The sequence below is a fragment of the Corvus moneduloides genome, chromosome 1 (assembly GCF_009650955.1).
Source record: "Corvus moneduloides isolate bCorMon1 chromosome 1, bCorMon1.pri, whole genome shotgun sequence".
NCBI lineage: Eukaryota > Metazoa > Chordata > Aves > Passeriformes > Corvidae > Corvus > Corvus moneduloides.
In genome coordinates this window covers 122,445,070-122,459,725 of record NC_045476.1, presented here as the reverse complement: position 1 = coordinate 122,459,725, position 14,656 = coordinate 122,445,070, and the positions used below count along the sequence as shown (strand labels likewise).

The 14,656-nt window shown below is 41.7% G+C and overlaps 1 protein-coding gene across 1 annotated transcript in view; it reads left to right on the top strand.

Moving 5' to 3' along the window:
• Positions 1-14,656, top strand: part of OPRK1 (opioid receptor kappa 1) — a 77,200-nt gene that overhangs the window by 50,073 nt on the left and 12,471 nt on the right. The window contains exons 4-6 of the mRNA XM_032125206.1: positions 1,514-3,983; positions 4,193-4,557; positions 5,043-5,369. Of these exons, the coding sequence (XP_031981097.1) occupies positions 5,110-5,369 (260 nt within the window). The 5' untranslated portion in view covers positions 1,514-3,983; positions 4,193-4,557; positions 5,043-5,109. The remainder of the gene's footprint in view (positions 1-1,513; positions 3,984-4,192; positions 4,558-5,042; positions 5,370-14,656) is intronic.

The window sequence follows — 14,656 nt, the reverse complement described above, 5'->3', positions numbered from 1 at the left end:
AATTATGTATGAATGAGGGTGCCAGGCAGGAGGCAGAGGAGGTGGGAGGGGCAAGGTTTAGGGCCTGTGTGGAAAATTTACTCTTCTCTAGCTTCAGCTACATCATTTTTTGGTCTTAATTCTGCCAGGCACTAGAATAAGTCAACAAACAATTCTAAGTCAGAAGCAAAGAAGATTAAGATTTAGGTATCATTGGCATGTAATCAACACAGTTCTTACCCTTCATGGAAATGAATCGTCCTTTTTTTCTTGTTAAAAAGGTAAAGAGAAGACTCTGCAGGATCTTGAGCTCTTTGAGGAAGTCAGTACTTATCCCACACAATCTATTGGGATCATCTTAAAAAGAAATGACCAGGCTAATCTTAAAGTGGCTTCTATTTATTCCCATAAAACTTATTAATGGCATGATCATCATCTCCTGTCTCAGAACCGAAGCTGTGTGGAAGTTCAAGACGTGTTAGCTGATCCCCATTCCCTTCCTGGAACAGGGTAACCACCCACTGGCAGAACTGTGCTTCCACATGCTGGGAAGCCAACTTGCCATGAAAGATGATTAACTGATAATGCCCACAGGAGAGGTAGTTGTAAATAATAGTTAGAGAGATGTAATTTTTTTGTTCTGTCATTGTTGCTTTTTGTTTGGTTAGTATGTGTGACTTTTTTGTTTGTTTAATTGGTGTTTTTTGTTAAAAATACCTGTATCAGATGAGCTGGTTTGTAGATCAGATATCTGTATCTTTATACAGATATCTGAAGAACACCACGATTTTCTCTTTTAAAGAGAAGTCTTGGAAGTTGTTCTGAAGCTCACATTCATCTGCTTTCAGCATCCTTTTGTTTTCTCTGGAGTCGGAGCTCTAGCCTGCTCCAGAAAAGTGAGAAGTTATAAAACTTCCAGCTGAGAATCTTGATGAAATGAAATGCAGGGAAGATGGCAAAGTGGTGACCTGTTTTGACAACTCTGCCTCTGCTCCAGGGTCCTGGCATGTATGCCATGGCCAGCTGTGACAGAAGTGCTGCTGCAGGGAGGCAGGGTGACAGCAGAGCAAGGCAGATGGCCTCCTGCTGGGATCTTCTGAACTCCTTAATCCCAGCCACTGACCTCCTCATTGCCAGTTAGCTCTTCTCTGTGCAACTCCCTTCTTTTTTAAAGTCCTAGGGTCAGAAACCTTTCAAGACCTGCCCCAGTCCCTCCCTGCAGCTGGCAGTTTCAGGGTGGCTGGTCTTTTCATAACCACCCAGGGACTTTTCTGTGGAAGGAAGACATGTTTTGGGACAGAAGCTATCCCAGTGCTCAGCACTTCATTGGGTTGGTTTCTGAAGGTGGCAGTGGAGATCTGTACCAGTAATTTTTTAAAAAAAGTAACATGAACTTCTGTTATCTACAAATAAAAATAAAGCACAAGTTTTATGCTGAATGTTTAGTCCGCTGTGAACAAAATATATGTATAAAAGCTGTTTAAGTAGCATTGTATATACCTTCTCATCTTTTCCCCCTTCCTCTCCCTTTCAGGTCTTTGAAGAGCATAAACCACACACCATTTCCCGAGAGCTGTGTTCACACAGGGAGCTAACATTTCTGGATGCAGAGAGACAAGAGAACTTTGTTTCCCTGGCAACTGGAGCCAACAGAAAGTGTTTCCAGCATCTCCTACCTTTACACAGGCTCACTATCATCGTAGCCTTTGGTCAATCACGTAGTAAAAACAAATATTATCTGAAAAAGCGTCTTGATAGTGTGCTCCACTTAACTCATGTGGACTCTTCTCCAGCCTCTAGAATAGAAGGTGATCTCTGCAAATAATCCTGTTCCAAAGTATCCAGTGTTACAGTTTATGGCTGAACCTCAAGGCTTGTCCTATCCTGCACATTTGACTGAAACCCATAAAGTGTCATGGTTCCCTGGAAAACAATGTCAGGAGCTAAACAGCTGTCACTCCAAGCCTGTGTGTGCTGGGATGATGGAGCTGGCTCTGTGCTGCAGCATGGTGAGCAGCCGGCACGGTGCTGCACCGAGTCGTGCCAGTGATTCAATGTGCTTCATTCCTGCCTCTGAGTCAGGGCTGAATTAATGTCCCACCACACTGTTAAGGTTTTAAAGTGCTGTGCTGATGGGGGCAGCTCTTTAGCTTTTGGCAAGAAAAAAGACAGTGCTGAAGCCCTTCCTACCTTCTGTTGTTAAATATCTCATATTTCCCTCCCCCCGAGTTTCTTATTCATTCAAATAATTTCACTAGGGTTGCAAAAGAAAACACTTTACAGATACCAAATTCACAGTTTATGGTTGCCCTTCCACTCATACTTAGCAATACTGTGTAGCTGATTTTTGATTGAGGCAGAGAGCCTGGGGAAAATAAAAGTTTGTGTAAATGCACATGTTGTAGTTCCTAGGTATCAGGCAGTTGAACGTGATATTTTTTTCACTTTTGAGGGCTGGAATTTACAACTTAAACAATTTTCTATAATTATAGAATTTGATATATAGTTTTGTATTCTTAATTTAAAAAGTCCAAGTGATTTCTGTAGTATTTCCCAGAGTCCAGTGAGGTGAACACTACTGGTCTAAAGTATTATAGCAAAAAAATCAGGGGGCATGTAAGCCACATGTTTGTGAGAACATTACTGGAGGAAAATTGCAGCTGCATGGTGAGACTATGTTTTTTTTGTGCTGTCTTTCTTCTTTAAATATTTCCTTGCTTTCCTTTGAAAGCAGGGCCTTCTGTCTGGTGTCAGTCCTTAGAGGGAACAGGGATTTTCTTCCCCTTTTAGAAGTTTCTGCTCCCTGTGTAGCAGTTGCAGAGTGACAAAATGATTGCTCTTAAGAGCTAAATTACCATGGAGTGCTAAAATATTGCTATCTTAAATCTCTCTTGAATATTTTAATTCCAGGATATGGAGAAGTCTGGGAAAGATGCTAACAAGGAGTTGAAAATCACCAGTAAAGTTATTTATGAGAAGATATAGCAACAGTAGTTCCCTTCAGTACATAGGCAGGAGATTGTGGATTGCAGAGGATAAAAACAGAATTGAAGTATATTTTATGTTAGGATGTCACTTCATCTTCAAAAAAAGATAACTGCTCAGGTTTGTGTCCCTGACTCAGGAACATTTTCGTCACATATTTGTTATTTTGCATTTTTATCCATCATCATTAAACGTGAAACTTTTAGACAGCTCTACACACATGGTGGTGAGCAGTTACTGAACTTCTGGAGAAAACAGTGACCACAGTCAAAGCCATTATCCCATTTGAACAAGACTGTTCCTCTAAGAGAGGGGGTTCTGTACCTTTTAAGCCTCCCACATGACTTCTCACTCAGAGCTGACATAATTTATTCTCTTGATTATAGGTTTAGAAAAAAATTGTTTCAGAGTAGAAAACTCAGCCTGATCACAGACACTCAACAAGAGGAGCATGAAGTAAACTTTTAAGATTGGAAATGCTTGAAGGAAACCCACAGCCTGTCTTCCTCTCCAGGGACTGGTTTTCCTGCTGCACACTTTGAGATGCAGCCAGTCTGGCTGTTCCCAGCCTCTTCCAAAGGAGTAGGAATAACTCAGGGTCTTGCCTCTTCTGTCCCAATTTGCCATTTAGAGACTCCTGGTGGGGATTTCAAGGTCTGTGTGCAAATTCAGGGATACTAGAACACACATATTGGTGCTTTACCAACTCCTGCTTGAGGGAATATATTAGAGATAAGCCCTGAGGGATGTGATTTCTGTACACATCATCTCCCTGTTTCTGGCTGCAGCTGGGAGAATGGAGCTCTGACAGTGCTATAGGGAATTCTTGGCTTCTCACATGGTGTGGGACAGACTGAAAAAAACTACGTAGTTATCTGGGTGCCCCTCTCTTCTTTGGTAGCCAGCTTCTGATTTTCTTGGAAGTTGCAGGTGCAAAGGAGCAGGGGCAGAGCTACCCAGTGAGAAATGTTTTGGACACACAATTGTGGAATTGAGGCATGAAAGAGCTGATGGACCAGGTAAGGCATCTAAATTTAAAATTCCTCTTTTATTCAGTGTCTACTAGTCTGAAATCCTGTGAGATTCTATAGGGCAAAGAGCATCATTGCTTGAGGCCTGGCAGTGCAGGGGAATTGAGGGAAGACAACTTGGAAAAGTGTATTAAAATAAGCATTCATTCATAGCAGAACTTATTTCTTGCTTTTCTTTTAATTTATCTGCATCTCAGTGTTTAGAAAGAAGTCATGTGAGCTTCCGAGCTGCAGGGACAGAGACAGTGGAGAACGTGTGCATCAGTGCAGAGTGCTGCTGGAGCCCTGGCAGAGCGAGAGGGAGGCAGAGGGAGCCTGAGACAGAAAAGGCGAAGTGGTGGGAGCTGGAACAGCAGCAACTGCTGCTGCTACACGGTGCAGCTGGTGCCCGGGAACCGGTTCTGCTGCCAGCACGCCTCTCCGAGGGCGCAGGTGCCTCACATTCGAAAGTCCTAGGTGGTCAGTGGCATTTCCAGGAGCCAAGCACAGCTGCTTTATTCTTTTCTTTTCCTGCAAAGAGCACCTGTTTGAGGACTCCGCTTCTTTTCCTGGACTGAAAGAGGTATTTTTTTGTCACTAATGTGTCTTTTCTATAAAAGCAGGTATGGGATCAGGAAAGAATAACTCAGAGCAGGATGTTAAGGCAGGTGTGCAGAGAGGTGGTGGGTTTCTCTGTCTCCTTCCCCTTTATAGCAGAGCTTAGGTAACGAGGAGCCGCTGTTAGGATACAGTTTGACTTAAAATACGAAAGATGGGAAAGACAGGGTTAAAGTGTGGGGGTGGATCTGAGCTGTTCCCATCTGGCTTGCTTCACTATGCAACCTTTGAAAGTGGAGGAAAACTTCCCTTGTGCACTTGGAGAAGCAGCATTATATAGCAAGATGTAAAACTTGCAAGAATTTAGTATGAATGTGATTTGCTTAAATCTCTGCTTGGCAAATTACAGTTCCCATCACAGCAGAGCTCCCCTTAACACCTACAAGTTTTAGAGGTCTTAATGTTCTGTGGCTGTGAAAATACTTCTTTCTCTCTCTTCCCTCTTTCCAGCATACTTGCCTCCTGCTGTGTGCACCCTCCTCCTGGTCTCCCTCCTGCCTGTGGGGACTGTACCCCTATGGATGCTCCCATACAGATTTTCCGTGAGGAGCCAGACTCCACCTGCTCCCCAGGGCCCTGCCGACCCCCCAGCACCAGCAGCAGCTGGCTCCCAGGCTGGGCAGACTATGACAGCAATGCCACTGGGGCCTTTGGGGATGGCCAGCACAACCACACCAGCATCTCCCCCGCCATTCCCATCATCATCACTGCTGTCTACTCTGTAGTCTTCGTTGTCGGCTTGGTGGGAAACTCCCTGGTCATGTTTGTCATCATAAGGTAAGAGGTTTTGGGTGCTGGTTGGAAGAGGTGCAAAAGACTGTCTCTAAGTTTGGCAGGGTAGGGGAGTGGGTGGTTTTTGGAAGCTCTGCTGTGAGGAACTGGAAAAAATCACCTGAAATGACCCAAATTGCTGTCTTGTTTGTCACAGTGGTTTGCCTGGACTTGTGTTAGAGACAGAAGGGACAAGCTGGTTAAATGTGATAAATCCTGCAGCCCGAGGGAAAGCGCTTTGTGCCTGCAGCTGCGTTCACTGGCTGCCCTCTAGGGATGAGATGCTGTTGGCGTCCGAGGGAAAAAGGCTTGCGTGAAAGAAGCAAACTTCTACAAGGCAGCTTTTATTTCCACTGAGGAGACCCCGAGGGACAGCTCATGTATCCAGTCATGTGGACACTGATACATTGCTGTCTTGGCACCTAATGTTTTGTTTAACAAGGAGAGAAAGCCAGGAGATTATAAAGATATGAGGAATGGCTTAATGTAAAGCAAGGGATGTTTTTCTCTGTTTAGCAGTTTTCAACTCCAGTTGTTGGTGTTGGATTGAAGAAAGCAGAGAAGGTGCTGAAATACCTTTTAAATTGTTTTTCAGGAAAGAGGAGAAAGCTCTGTGTCTGTGTTAGTGAATGTTTTAACTAAGCCACTTAGTGAAATGCACTGATACTTATGCTTGCACTTACACATTTGCATTGGTGTATATTTTAGCTTGCACTGTGCTTCCTCTGTCTTTTTGTCTTTTTCATTTGCAATCTATAGGCTTGCTTGGACAGTGCAGTTCAGCAGGGTGATAATGAGCAGTCCAGGGCACTGAAATCATGCAACTCCAATTGGGACTCTTTCTCCACAGCCCGTTTGAATTCTGATAATATTTCTGGAAAAAAATCCCAGGACTGTGGATTATTCATTATTCCAATGAAATCAGCTTGTACATGGCAAAAATGGAGGTATTGGAAGGGATTCTCTTTAGTAAAGCACGCATGATAAGGGTCAAGCAATTGCAGGATGCTGAAGTAACTGTCAGCCCTGATGTAAGGGGAAGTTAAGAGAACTGAAGTTGTTGATGAGGTACTTCAAAAAGATGAGTTATAATCAGGTGAATACTCCTGAATAATGAAAATAAAATTCCATTTAATAGTCAGTGCAATAAAGAAAGGTGCCTCTGGCCAGTTTAGAACAAGTGGTTGGCTCCAGTTTTGTGATGGTGTGATTTTTATACCCTTGCCTGCCCTTTTGATCTTCATTCAGGGTAGAGATTTAATTTCTTTTTGTATTTCTCCTTCAAGAAAACAGACTCCATACTTGACAGTCACACAGCTGCAAAGGCAGAGATTTTCTAAGCCAGTAGTCAGTAACAAAGTCAGCTCATAAACTGGCCTGGGCAGTGGAAATAAATCCAAACTTAACCCTAAAAGTTAGCATGGATGGATTACACTGGTGCATATGTATTTGCTTTTTTTTCTCCTTCTGCTACCTGCCTAAGACTATTTTTGTGAGGCTCTAGATAGTTATGGCTCACTTTCCTACTAGTTCCTACAGGTTCCTACTAGTTCCTTTTTTGAGGAAAGCCAAGGGAAGTTTGTGGGAGAAGATGGTAAGGGAGAGGCAGATCCTGTCCCCTTGCCATCTCACAATACCTCTCCTCCAGCTACCACAACTCTAAAAGGGGATGGGAACATACTGTGGCTCTTCTTCACCTTCCAGCTGAGTACAGGCTTTGTCTGAGGCCCTTTGCTGCCATTTCTCAGCTCTGAATTCCAGATCTGCCCTCCTCCTCCTAACCCCCTCTGGACAGGCAGGCAAGGCAGGCACGACTCCTTCTCCCTTTGCTCATTTAAACATTGTCTAATGTTGTTAGAACAGTTCAGTTGGAATTATTACAATAATCATCCACCCCAACTGCCTGACACTCCAGGCCTGACACGGGCTCACCTTTTGGGTGACAAAAAAGAAGACCCCCTGTGTTCTGAGACTTTCAGTCAAAATGTTGAAGTGTCAATGCTGTGGTAGGTTTAGGAGACTCCAAAGTCTTGCGATGTCTCAGAAACAGGCTCAAATTCAGCCTTAGCCTGTGGTGTAGGCAGACCTTGTCCAATTCCTTGCTTTGATACCACTACAGGACTGGTTTTGCTACTTCTGCTCTGAGGGCTGCTAAAGAAGCTCATGGAGACCAGTGAGTCAGCACCTCAGTAGCTTATGTGTAGAGTTCTGGGTGAATGAAATCTCTTACAGGTCTGGTGGGGTGTTTTTCTGCTGAGAGGGAAAACTCAGAGTTTCCTCAGAGGGAAAAATAACAGGAGAATGTCACTTCAACCACATGTACAAACTCCTGACAGAAAAGTAGCAGAGTTTGGTACAGCTCCTGTGAGGAGAGATTTGTGTTGAAATCTGACTGGGAATGGTCCTTCAGTGCAATGTTGACAGCATGGCCTCTTAAACTATTTATAAGACCTGGATTCTTCTCTTGGTTGTACTATCAGGCCTCAACACTGTCTTGGGGTGACTTTGTGATGTGTAACCCCTCTTGCTGCCCCATGCCCAGAAATTAACTTTGTGCCTTTCTGTGCCTTTAAACTGAGCCTGAGAGGGGGGAGGAAAACCTGAGTAAAACTTCTTCTGAGCAGTTTGCAGCTTGTTCAAGGTCACACAGAGATAGAGATTTTTTTTTCAGCTGCGGCATCAGAGTGAGAGTGGGGAAGGCACCTCGCTTGCTTTTGGCCAGTTTTTTCAGCTCCTTTTTCTTTCTCTGGAGAGAGAGATGGAGAGTTGAACTTACGTTATTCCTGGGACTTTGTTTTTTCTTTTTTTTCCTCTGCTGGATGGTTTCAACATCAGAATACATCAGGAGGAATTTCCACCACCCTGGAGATGGGCCCACCACCTCATCCCAGCTCCAAGGAGGGCGAGAGAGATCTATGGAAGGACTCTGAAATTTTCCCAGGTTTCTCTCAGCAGAGCAAGAGGTTTTATTATTTAGCATTATTATCCCTTTCCTGTGTGTTTGTTAGATAAATAGTTTTTATCTCTTTCACTTTCCTTTGAGGAAAATTTATTTTTCCCCGAACCTGGTGGGGGAGGGATGGTTGTAACCTGCCTTCTCTCAGAGGATATATTTCTAAATTTGGCCAAACTGGAACAAATTTTAGTGGCGCCCGATGTGTGGCTCGAAGGAAAGTGAAAAGCATGTGCTAATTACATTTTGGTTTGAGTTTACTTATTCTGTGTTGGGATAAAATAGTCACCATGTTGGTTGAATTTATAACATTTCTCTGGCTTGAGAACAAACACTTTTTCCTGTCCTGACAAGGTCGCTTCATGGTTTCCTCATATGTAAAATGGAGATGCTGGCATTCACTGTCTTTAAACACACAGCAACAATTAGATTTAAAAGCCAAAGTTTAATCACTAAAACTTGTAACAGAGCAAGACCAGGTCTACTGTAAGCACCCATGGCTCCTCAGACACACACAGAGTGCTCATTTTTAATGTGCAGAAAAAGCTCTGTGTTAAATGTACAGTGGATTGGTACTCTGTTCCTGCCCATGGTGGTCGGCTCTCCCAGTGTGGGTGGTTTGCAGGAACCGTCCCTGTGTTTGGGTCAGCTGTGCAGCACATGCACCATCCCAAGGGGCTCTGCTGTCAGCCAGCAGACAGCTGAGTGGATGGACAGTCCATGCTGAGCCATGTCACATGGGATGTAATGCTCTCCTGTGGCTGCTGCTTTTTCCTGATGAGAGAGTAAGAGAGAAATCACATTGCCTCTTGCACTGCTGGGAAATACAAGCACTGTGTGGGAAGCACAATCCTCCCCTATGGAGGAGGAGGAGGAGGGGAGCCATGAAATGGGTTTGCAGATACCAGGTAAAGTTATCTGACCTCACCTGAGGAAAGTCCTAGAGCTGTGTGGTTCTTTGCTTGACCAGAATTTACCTCAACCCCAAACCTTTTCTTTTGAGATTAGCTTTTCCTCTGAGGTCTTAGAAGATATTCCTGGAGGTAAAATAGTTGGCTGAAGGGGATAAAAAAACCTATTTGTCCTTGGAAGCAAGAAGGCTTTTTTCTCCATTCCCCTACCCTCGTGACTTTTTTCTTTAAAATTTAGTGCTGGCTTTAAACAAAATGGTAGTTTCTTATGACAGCTGCAGGGAAGAAAAATCTCCAGACTAAAGTTACAGCTTTAACTATAGATTTGCACTTAGCAAAACCAGAAACATACTCTGGTAAAACTCTGGGAGATGCTCTCTCTTACCCTCTCCAGAAGCACTTTTGCTATGTATTTATCTTACCCTCATTGTTCCTGAAGTAACTTCCTGAGACCAGCTCATATCAACAGGATCCTAAAGAGCCAATCTTGTATTTTTTTTAAAATTGTCTTTCAAGCTTCCAGTGAACTGAATAATTTTCTACATTCAAGAATTTTAAAGAAGAGGTTGTGTCACAGATATGTAAATTGATTCCTAAGGGAAAAGAGAAACCTTATAATCCTCTGCTTAGTCTAATGTTGAAGAAAAAGTTTAATCAGGAATACATTTTTTGTTCTTATATTCATTGAGCTGAACAGTGTCTCACATAACAGGAAGAGTGTATTAAGAAATGTAATATAAAATTGACTCCTTTCCAGATTGTTTTTAATATTTCTTCATCATTCATTCCAAACAAGAATGAAAATGCATTTTTTAAGAAGTACAACAATGAAATAATTCAATGCATAGGTTTAAATTAATAATAGATTTTGATACCATCAAAAGATTACTTGTTAAATTGCTTTAAATTATTGTTCTAATTTTATTAAATTATATTTGGAAAGAATATTGTTCTGAAATGAAAATTTAAGCTTCAGAAGAGTCGACCTAACTGGATTACCTGTTCCCTATTGCTGGCAGTTTGTATGATTTCATTCTTTTATAAAATCAAGTGTTTGGCTGCTAAAGGCAAAGGCTGAACTGTACTATACTTTGTGAAGTTTATGACTTTTAACCTTTCTTGTGCTAATCAAAAATCTGACACCTTACTACTACCAGTAGAGAGGCATCAAATGGATTGATAGCAATTCACCACAGATTTCAAACACAATTTAGCCCTACCTCACTGAATGGAGATAATTTTGATAAGTTCTGCAGCGTTAGTTCAAACGTGACATAATTTCCATCCCAACTTTGAAGACTGATCATTACGAAAAGCTTTTACAGATGGCACAAAGAGGAAGGCAACAGGAAACATGAAAGAGGAGAGGCTTTTAAAAGAGTATTGATAGTTTGACAAGCACAGACCATTTAAACAAAATGTTACTATTTCCAATCTTTTAAAACCCAGCTAGACAGTGACTAAGTGAGGCCTGGGATTTATAAGCTGACAAGAAACCTGACTTACGGTCATGCTGTGATAAGAAGAGATGATACTGAAAGGCAGGGAGAGCAGAGGAAAGGCTTGAAAGGAATATTTACTACAGACAGTATTAAAGAGAGGCTTATAGTGAGTAATGTGTTTGGCTTCTGGAAAGTAATTTGGTATCCGTCCAGACATTTCCGCTGGGCTAACAGCCAGGTAATCATTTAGTTCAGAGAAAGGCATAACTGGAATCAGTGTCTGGAAGCAAGATGAATTACAGAGAATCTTTTTGAACTGGAACAAAGTGAAAACTTAGAAGAACTTTCCAGTTTGGCTGCTGGCAGAAAGATTCAGATAATTTGCCTGTTGTTAGACGGGACAGTGGTGGGTAGCTCATGATCCTGGATGAAGCATAGGGAGGGTGCACAGTGGTGCTGGGGAAGGCAGACTGGCTAAGCCCTTCTGGTGAAGATGATGAAATGAGAGAAGAGTGGTAACACTTCATTTAGTTTTTTTCTGAGAGAGGATTTTTGATTTGCTGAAAGGGTGTTGTGAAAGGAAATCCTTAACTGGGCAATTTGGATTGCCTGGGACACATTAAGGACAAGGGAAGATAATCTTCCTCTCTTGCCCACTCTCACTGTCTGTTCAAACTGTAATTAATTGGTCCCTTTCAGTTAAATTCTCTGAAACAGATGGGTTCCCAAGAAGAGTTTTGATTCCATTTACATATTTCTTTCTGAAGAAAAAGCATCCAGCTACACTTTACTTCCAGGAACTATACTTCAGGTCTCCATTTTGGTCCTCCCATCTCTAAATATGAGATAATTCTTGCAAAGTGTGGAATCTGTGCTCTTCTCCTCAAGGGAGACTTTGTTCTTTGCTTATTGTTATTTTCTTTTGTGAATTTAGAGAGATATGAGGAAAAGGCAGTAGGAATATAATTTTGTCTACAGACAGGCATAAGTGCACAAACTGAATTAGCTGGGGGGAGAGGGTGTGCACAGATGCAACAAGGATATTAGAAGAGGGATGTCTGACCATGCTGGCATTCCACAAAATGTAAAAAGTATATAAATCAAGAATACGTAAAGGTGCACAGCACTTTTTAAAGAAAGTGCACAAAAATGAAAATTATTTAAGATATTGGTTGAAATTAATACTGGATTTTGATAACATCAAAAGATTACTTGTTAATTTGCTTTAAATTGACGTGATTCTATTGGGAAGTTGACATGCCAGGCTGTGAATTATCTTTGAAATATTTATTTCACCCAAAGCTAGAGGGTTCAACTCTCATTAGATTCACCTTTTAATCCCCATGGAAGTGAAAATTAATTTTAGGCAGTTTGCTGTTTTCAGTTTTGAGGCATCATTTTCAATGAAATCTCTGTGTTCCCTGCAAGAGTATAAGAAGACAATTCTATTCAGTGTACAAATGTCTGCAAATACGTGGTAAGAAAGTGAATAGAACCTTCCTGTTTTCTCCACTTGTATCAATCCCCCTTTGTAACATGCTGCTGCTCATCTCTGCTCCAAAAGTCATCAATGCAATAAGAGTGAATGTCACATAGATCATGCTCCCAAACTTAGCTGTGCTGCACGTGGAACACAGAGGATTTTATACTCGCTAAATGCACTTCCCACTGCATTGCTGGTAGTCCAGCCACTGTGGCTACTTTTGGGCAACTGGCAAAAGCCTCCTTGAGTAGTGACAGATGGAAAGCTGTATGGTAGGATCAGTTCAGACAATCTATTCAATGTTCATTTAGTGTCCACACTCAGAAAAGTTTTTTTACCATGCTGCTGGATGATGGACTGCATCAGGACTCACTGTTAGACACACCTTTTAGAATGACTGGTTTGCTAAAGTGCAGAGGAGAAGAATATTTTCACTTATGGAAGCTACAAGCTGTGCTCTTCTGTTGACTGTGACTTAAAGTTTTCTGCATTTCACTTGAATCATCTGCTATGGGAATGTGTGTGTTCAGGAGGTCTGTGCTCTGGGCTTCCCTGAAGCGGGTGAGGAAAACAGATAAATGGATGGAGTCCAGAGAAAGCCTGCAAGCTGCCTCCTAAGAAGGACTGATGACTTTTCCTGAGCTGGCTCACTACTGATATGTGCATTTGTTGTCTTACCACATAATCCTATACCTGCTATAGAGCCAAGTCCCTTGTCTCTCATTCAACTTTATTACAGGAGTGTTGACCAGAGATTTGGGTCTCCACACATCTGAGTGTGTAGTTGTCCTATTAAACACTCTCAGCTGTGTCAGTTGTTATTCATCCCTGTGGCAAAAATGGAGACCAGCTGCCTTGTTTTGGGAACAAGAGTGATACCCATACCCCAAGACCCGAGTGAGTGGTTTCTGAGTTCTTTCCTTTTTTCTGTCCTGCAGAAACATCTAGAGGAAGCAAACATTCAATAACAATTGTCTGCTTCCAACAAGGAAAGTAGGACCCTGAGAAATCTTTTCCTGGAGGAGCTATTATCTCTGTTTCCTCGAGCAATGAGTTTTTTTCTCTTTGCCAGGCAGTGTGTGTCCTACTCAATTCCTTCTCCCATAAACCCATGGGAAGCACTTTGCCAAGGGAGCCCACATCCTTTATTAAAAAAACCCCAAACATTTCCAAGAGAAAAGAACAACAGGAAAGGTGGATGTTACCAGAGACAGAGATTCAATACTCACTAGAGCAATGTCCTTGTGGCAAGTAAGAAGGATTAGGATGGTCTAACACCCTGGGAACTCCCCACAGAATGACTCGTCACTGGGAAACATCTGAAGCAGCATGAAGTTTATCAAGGGATAGAATAAGTTGCTTGACAAGTTCAGTATTTATTTCTACTTACCAGCAGTGAGCAAAAAAAAATCAGGTACGTAGTCTGAGCTAATTGTCCAGGCTCTTTAATAATATTATTAGACATAATGGTTTTAGATAAAGTACCAATTTAGTGAAATTCCGCATTCTCACTGATTCATTTTAAGCCACAGTGGATCACAGCACCTTGACCTCTGAGCTCTGCTGCTAAAGTCACAGAAGCAAAAATTTCACAGAATTTTTTTTAACATTTTATAGTTTCTTCAAAGAGAGGCTCTTGAGTTCACATAAAAATATTAAAAGCCTTTATCATAGAAGGAGAAAAATTAGTTCATTTTCGTTAAGTAGTGTGAATTTTTCTTTCACTTTGACCAGGATATATGTAGACTTGAACTAATTCAGAGCCTGATTCTTTAGGTCAGGAAAAAAAATGCTTCCACATCCAACCTAAATCCGCAAGATCTTGTTCAGGCTCAGTTTATGGCTAGTGCAGAGAAGTAATGGTGGTGGAAAATTGTAAGGATTTTAATTATACCTTTTGACATTCACATAGATCATGCTCCCTGATGGGAGAATAAAAGACAAAATCATGCTTTTCTTTTTTGAGCTGCTTTAAAATAGGTATCTTTGGATGATTATAAGTAAAGAGGTTCCACTTTAGGATATAATTTTGTAGACAACAATTTTTTGTCAGGTCCAAAAGGGTTTGGTGTTTAAGACAGGCAACCTTTAAATATGTGCAGTAGCTGTTTTCCTGTATTTAAAGCAATAGAGAGGTCCTCTCTATTGCTAAAATGTGGCAGTTCAAAACATGATAACGTCATATAACCCAATACAAAAATGAAAATTGCAGCATATTAATTTTTGTATTCTTTAAATGACCTTAGACTTCATTTCATATTGGCATAAGACTTTTGCGTTGGATTATGAATATCCAAGAGAGAGCTGAGCCAAACCTTTGACATGATATGGGCTTGCAATAGATCCTCCTGGACCGTTTTTTGGTTTTTTCTTCCTGTTCTGATGCAGTATTATACTCAGTGTACTCGAAATATAGTCTTGAGATTTACAGCTTTCCTGACTAAGCTTTTCAGCTGCTTGATCTCCATATACTTCATTCAGAGGAACCTAGTGGAACAGAGCCT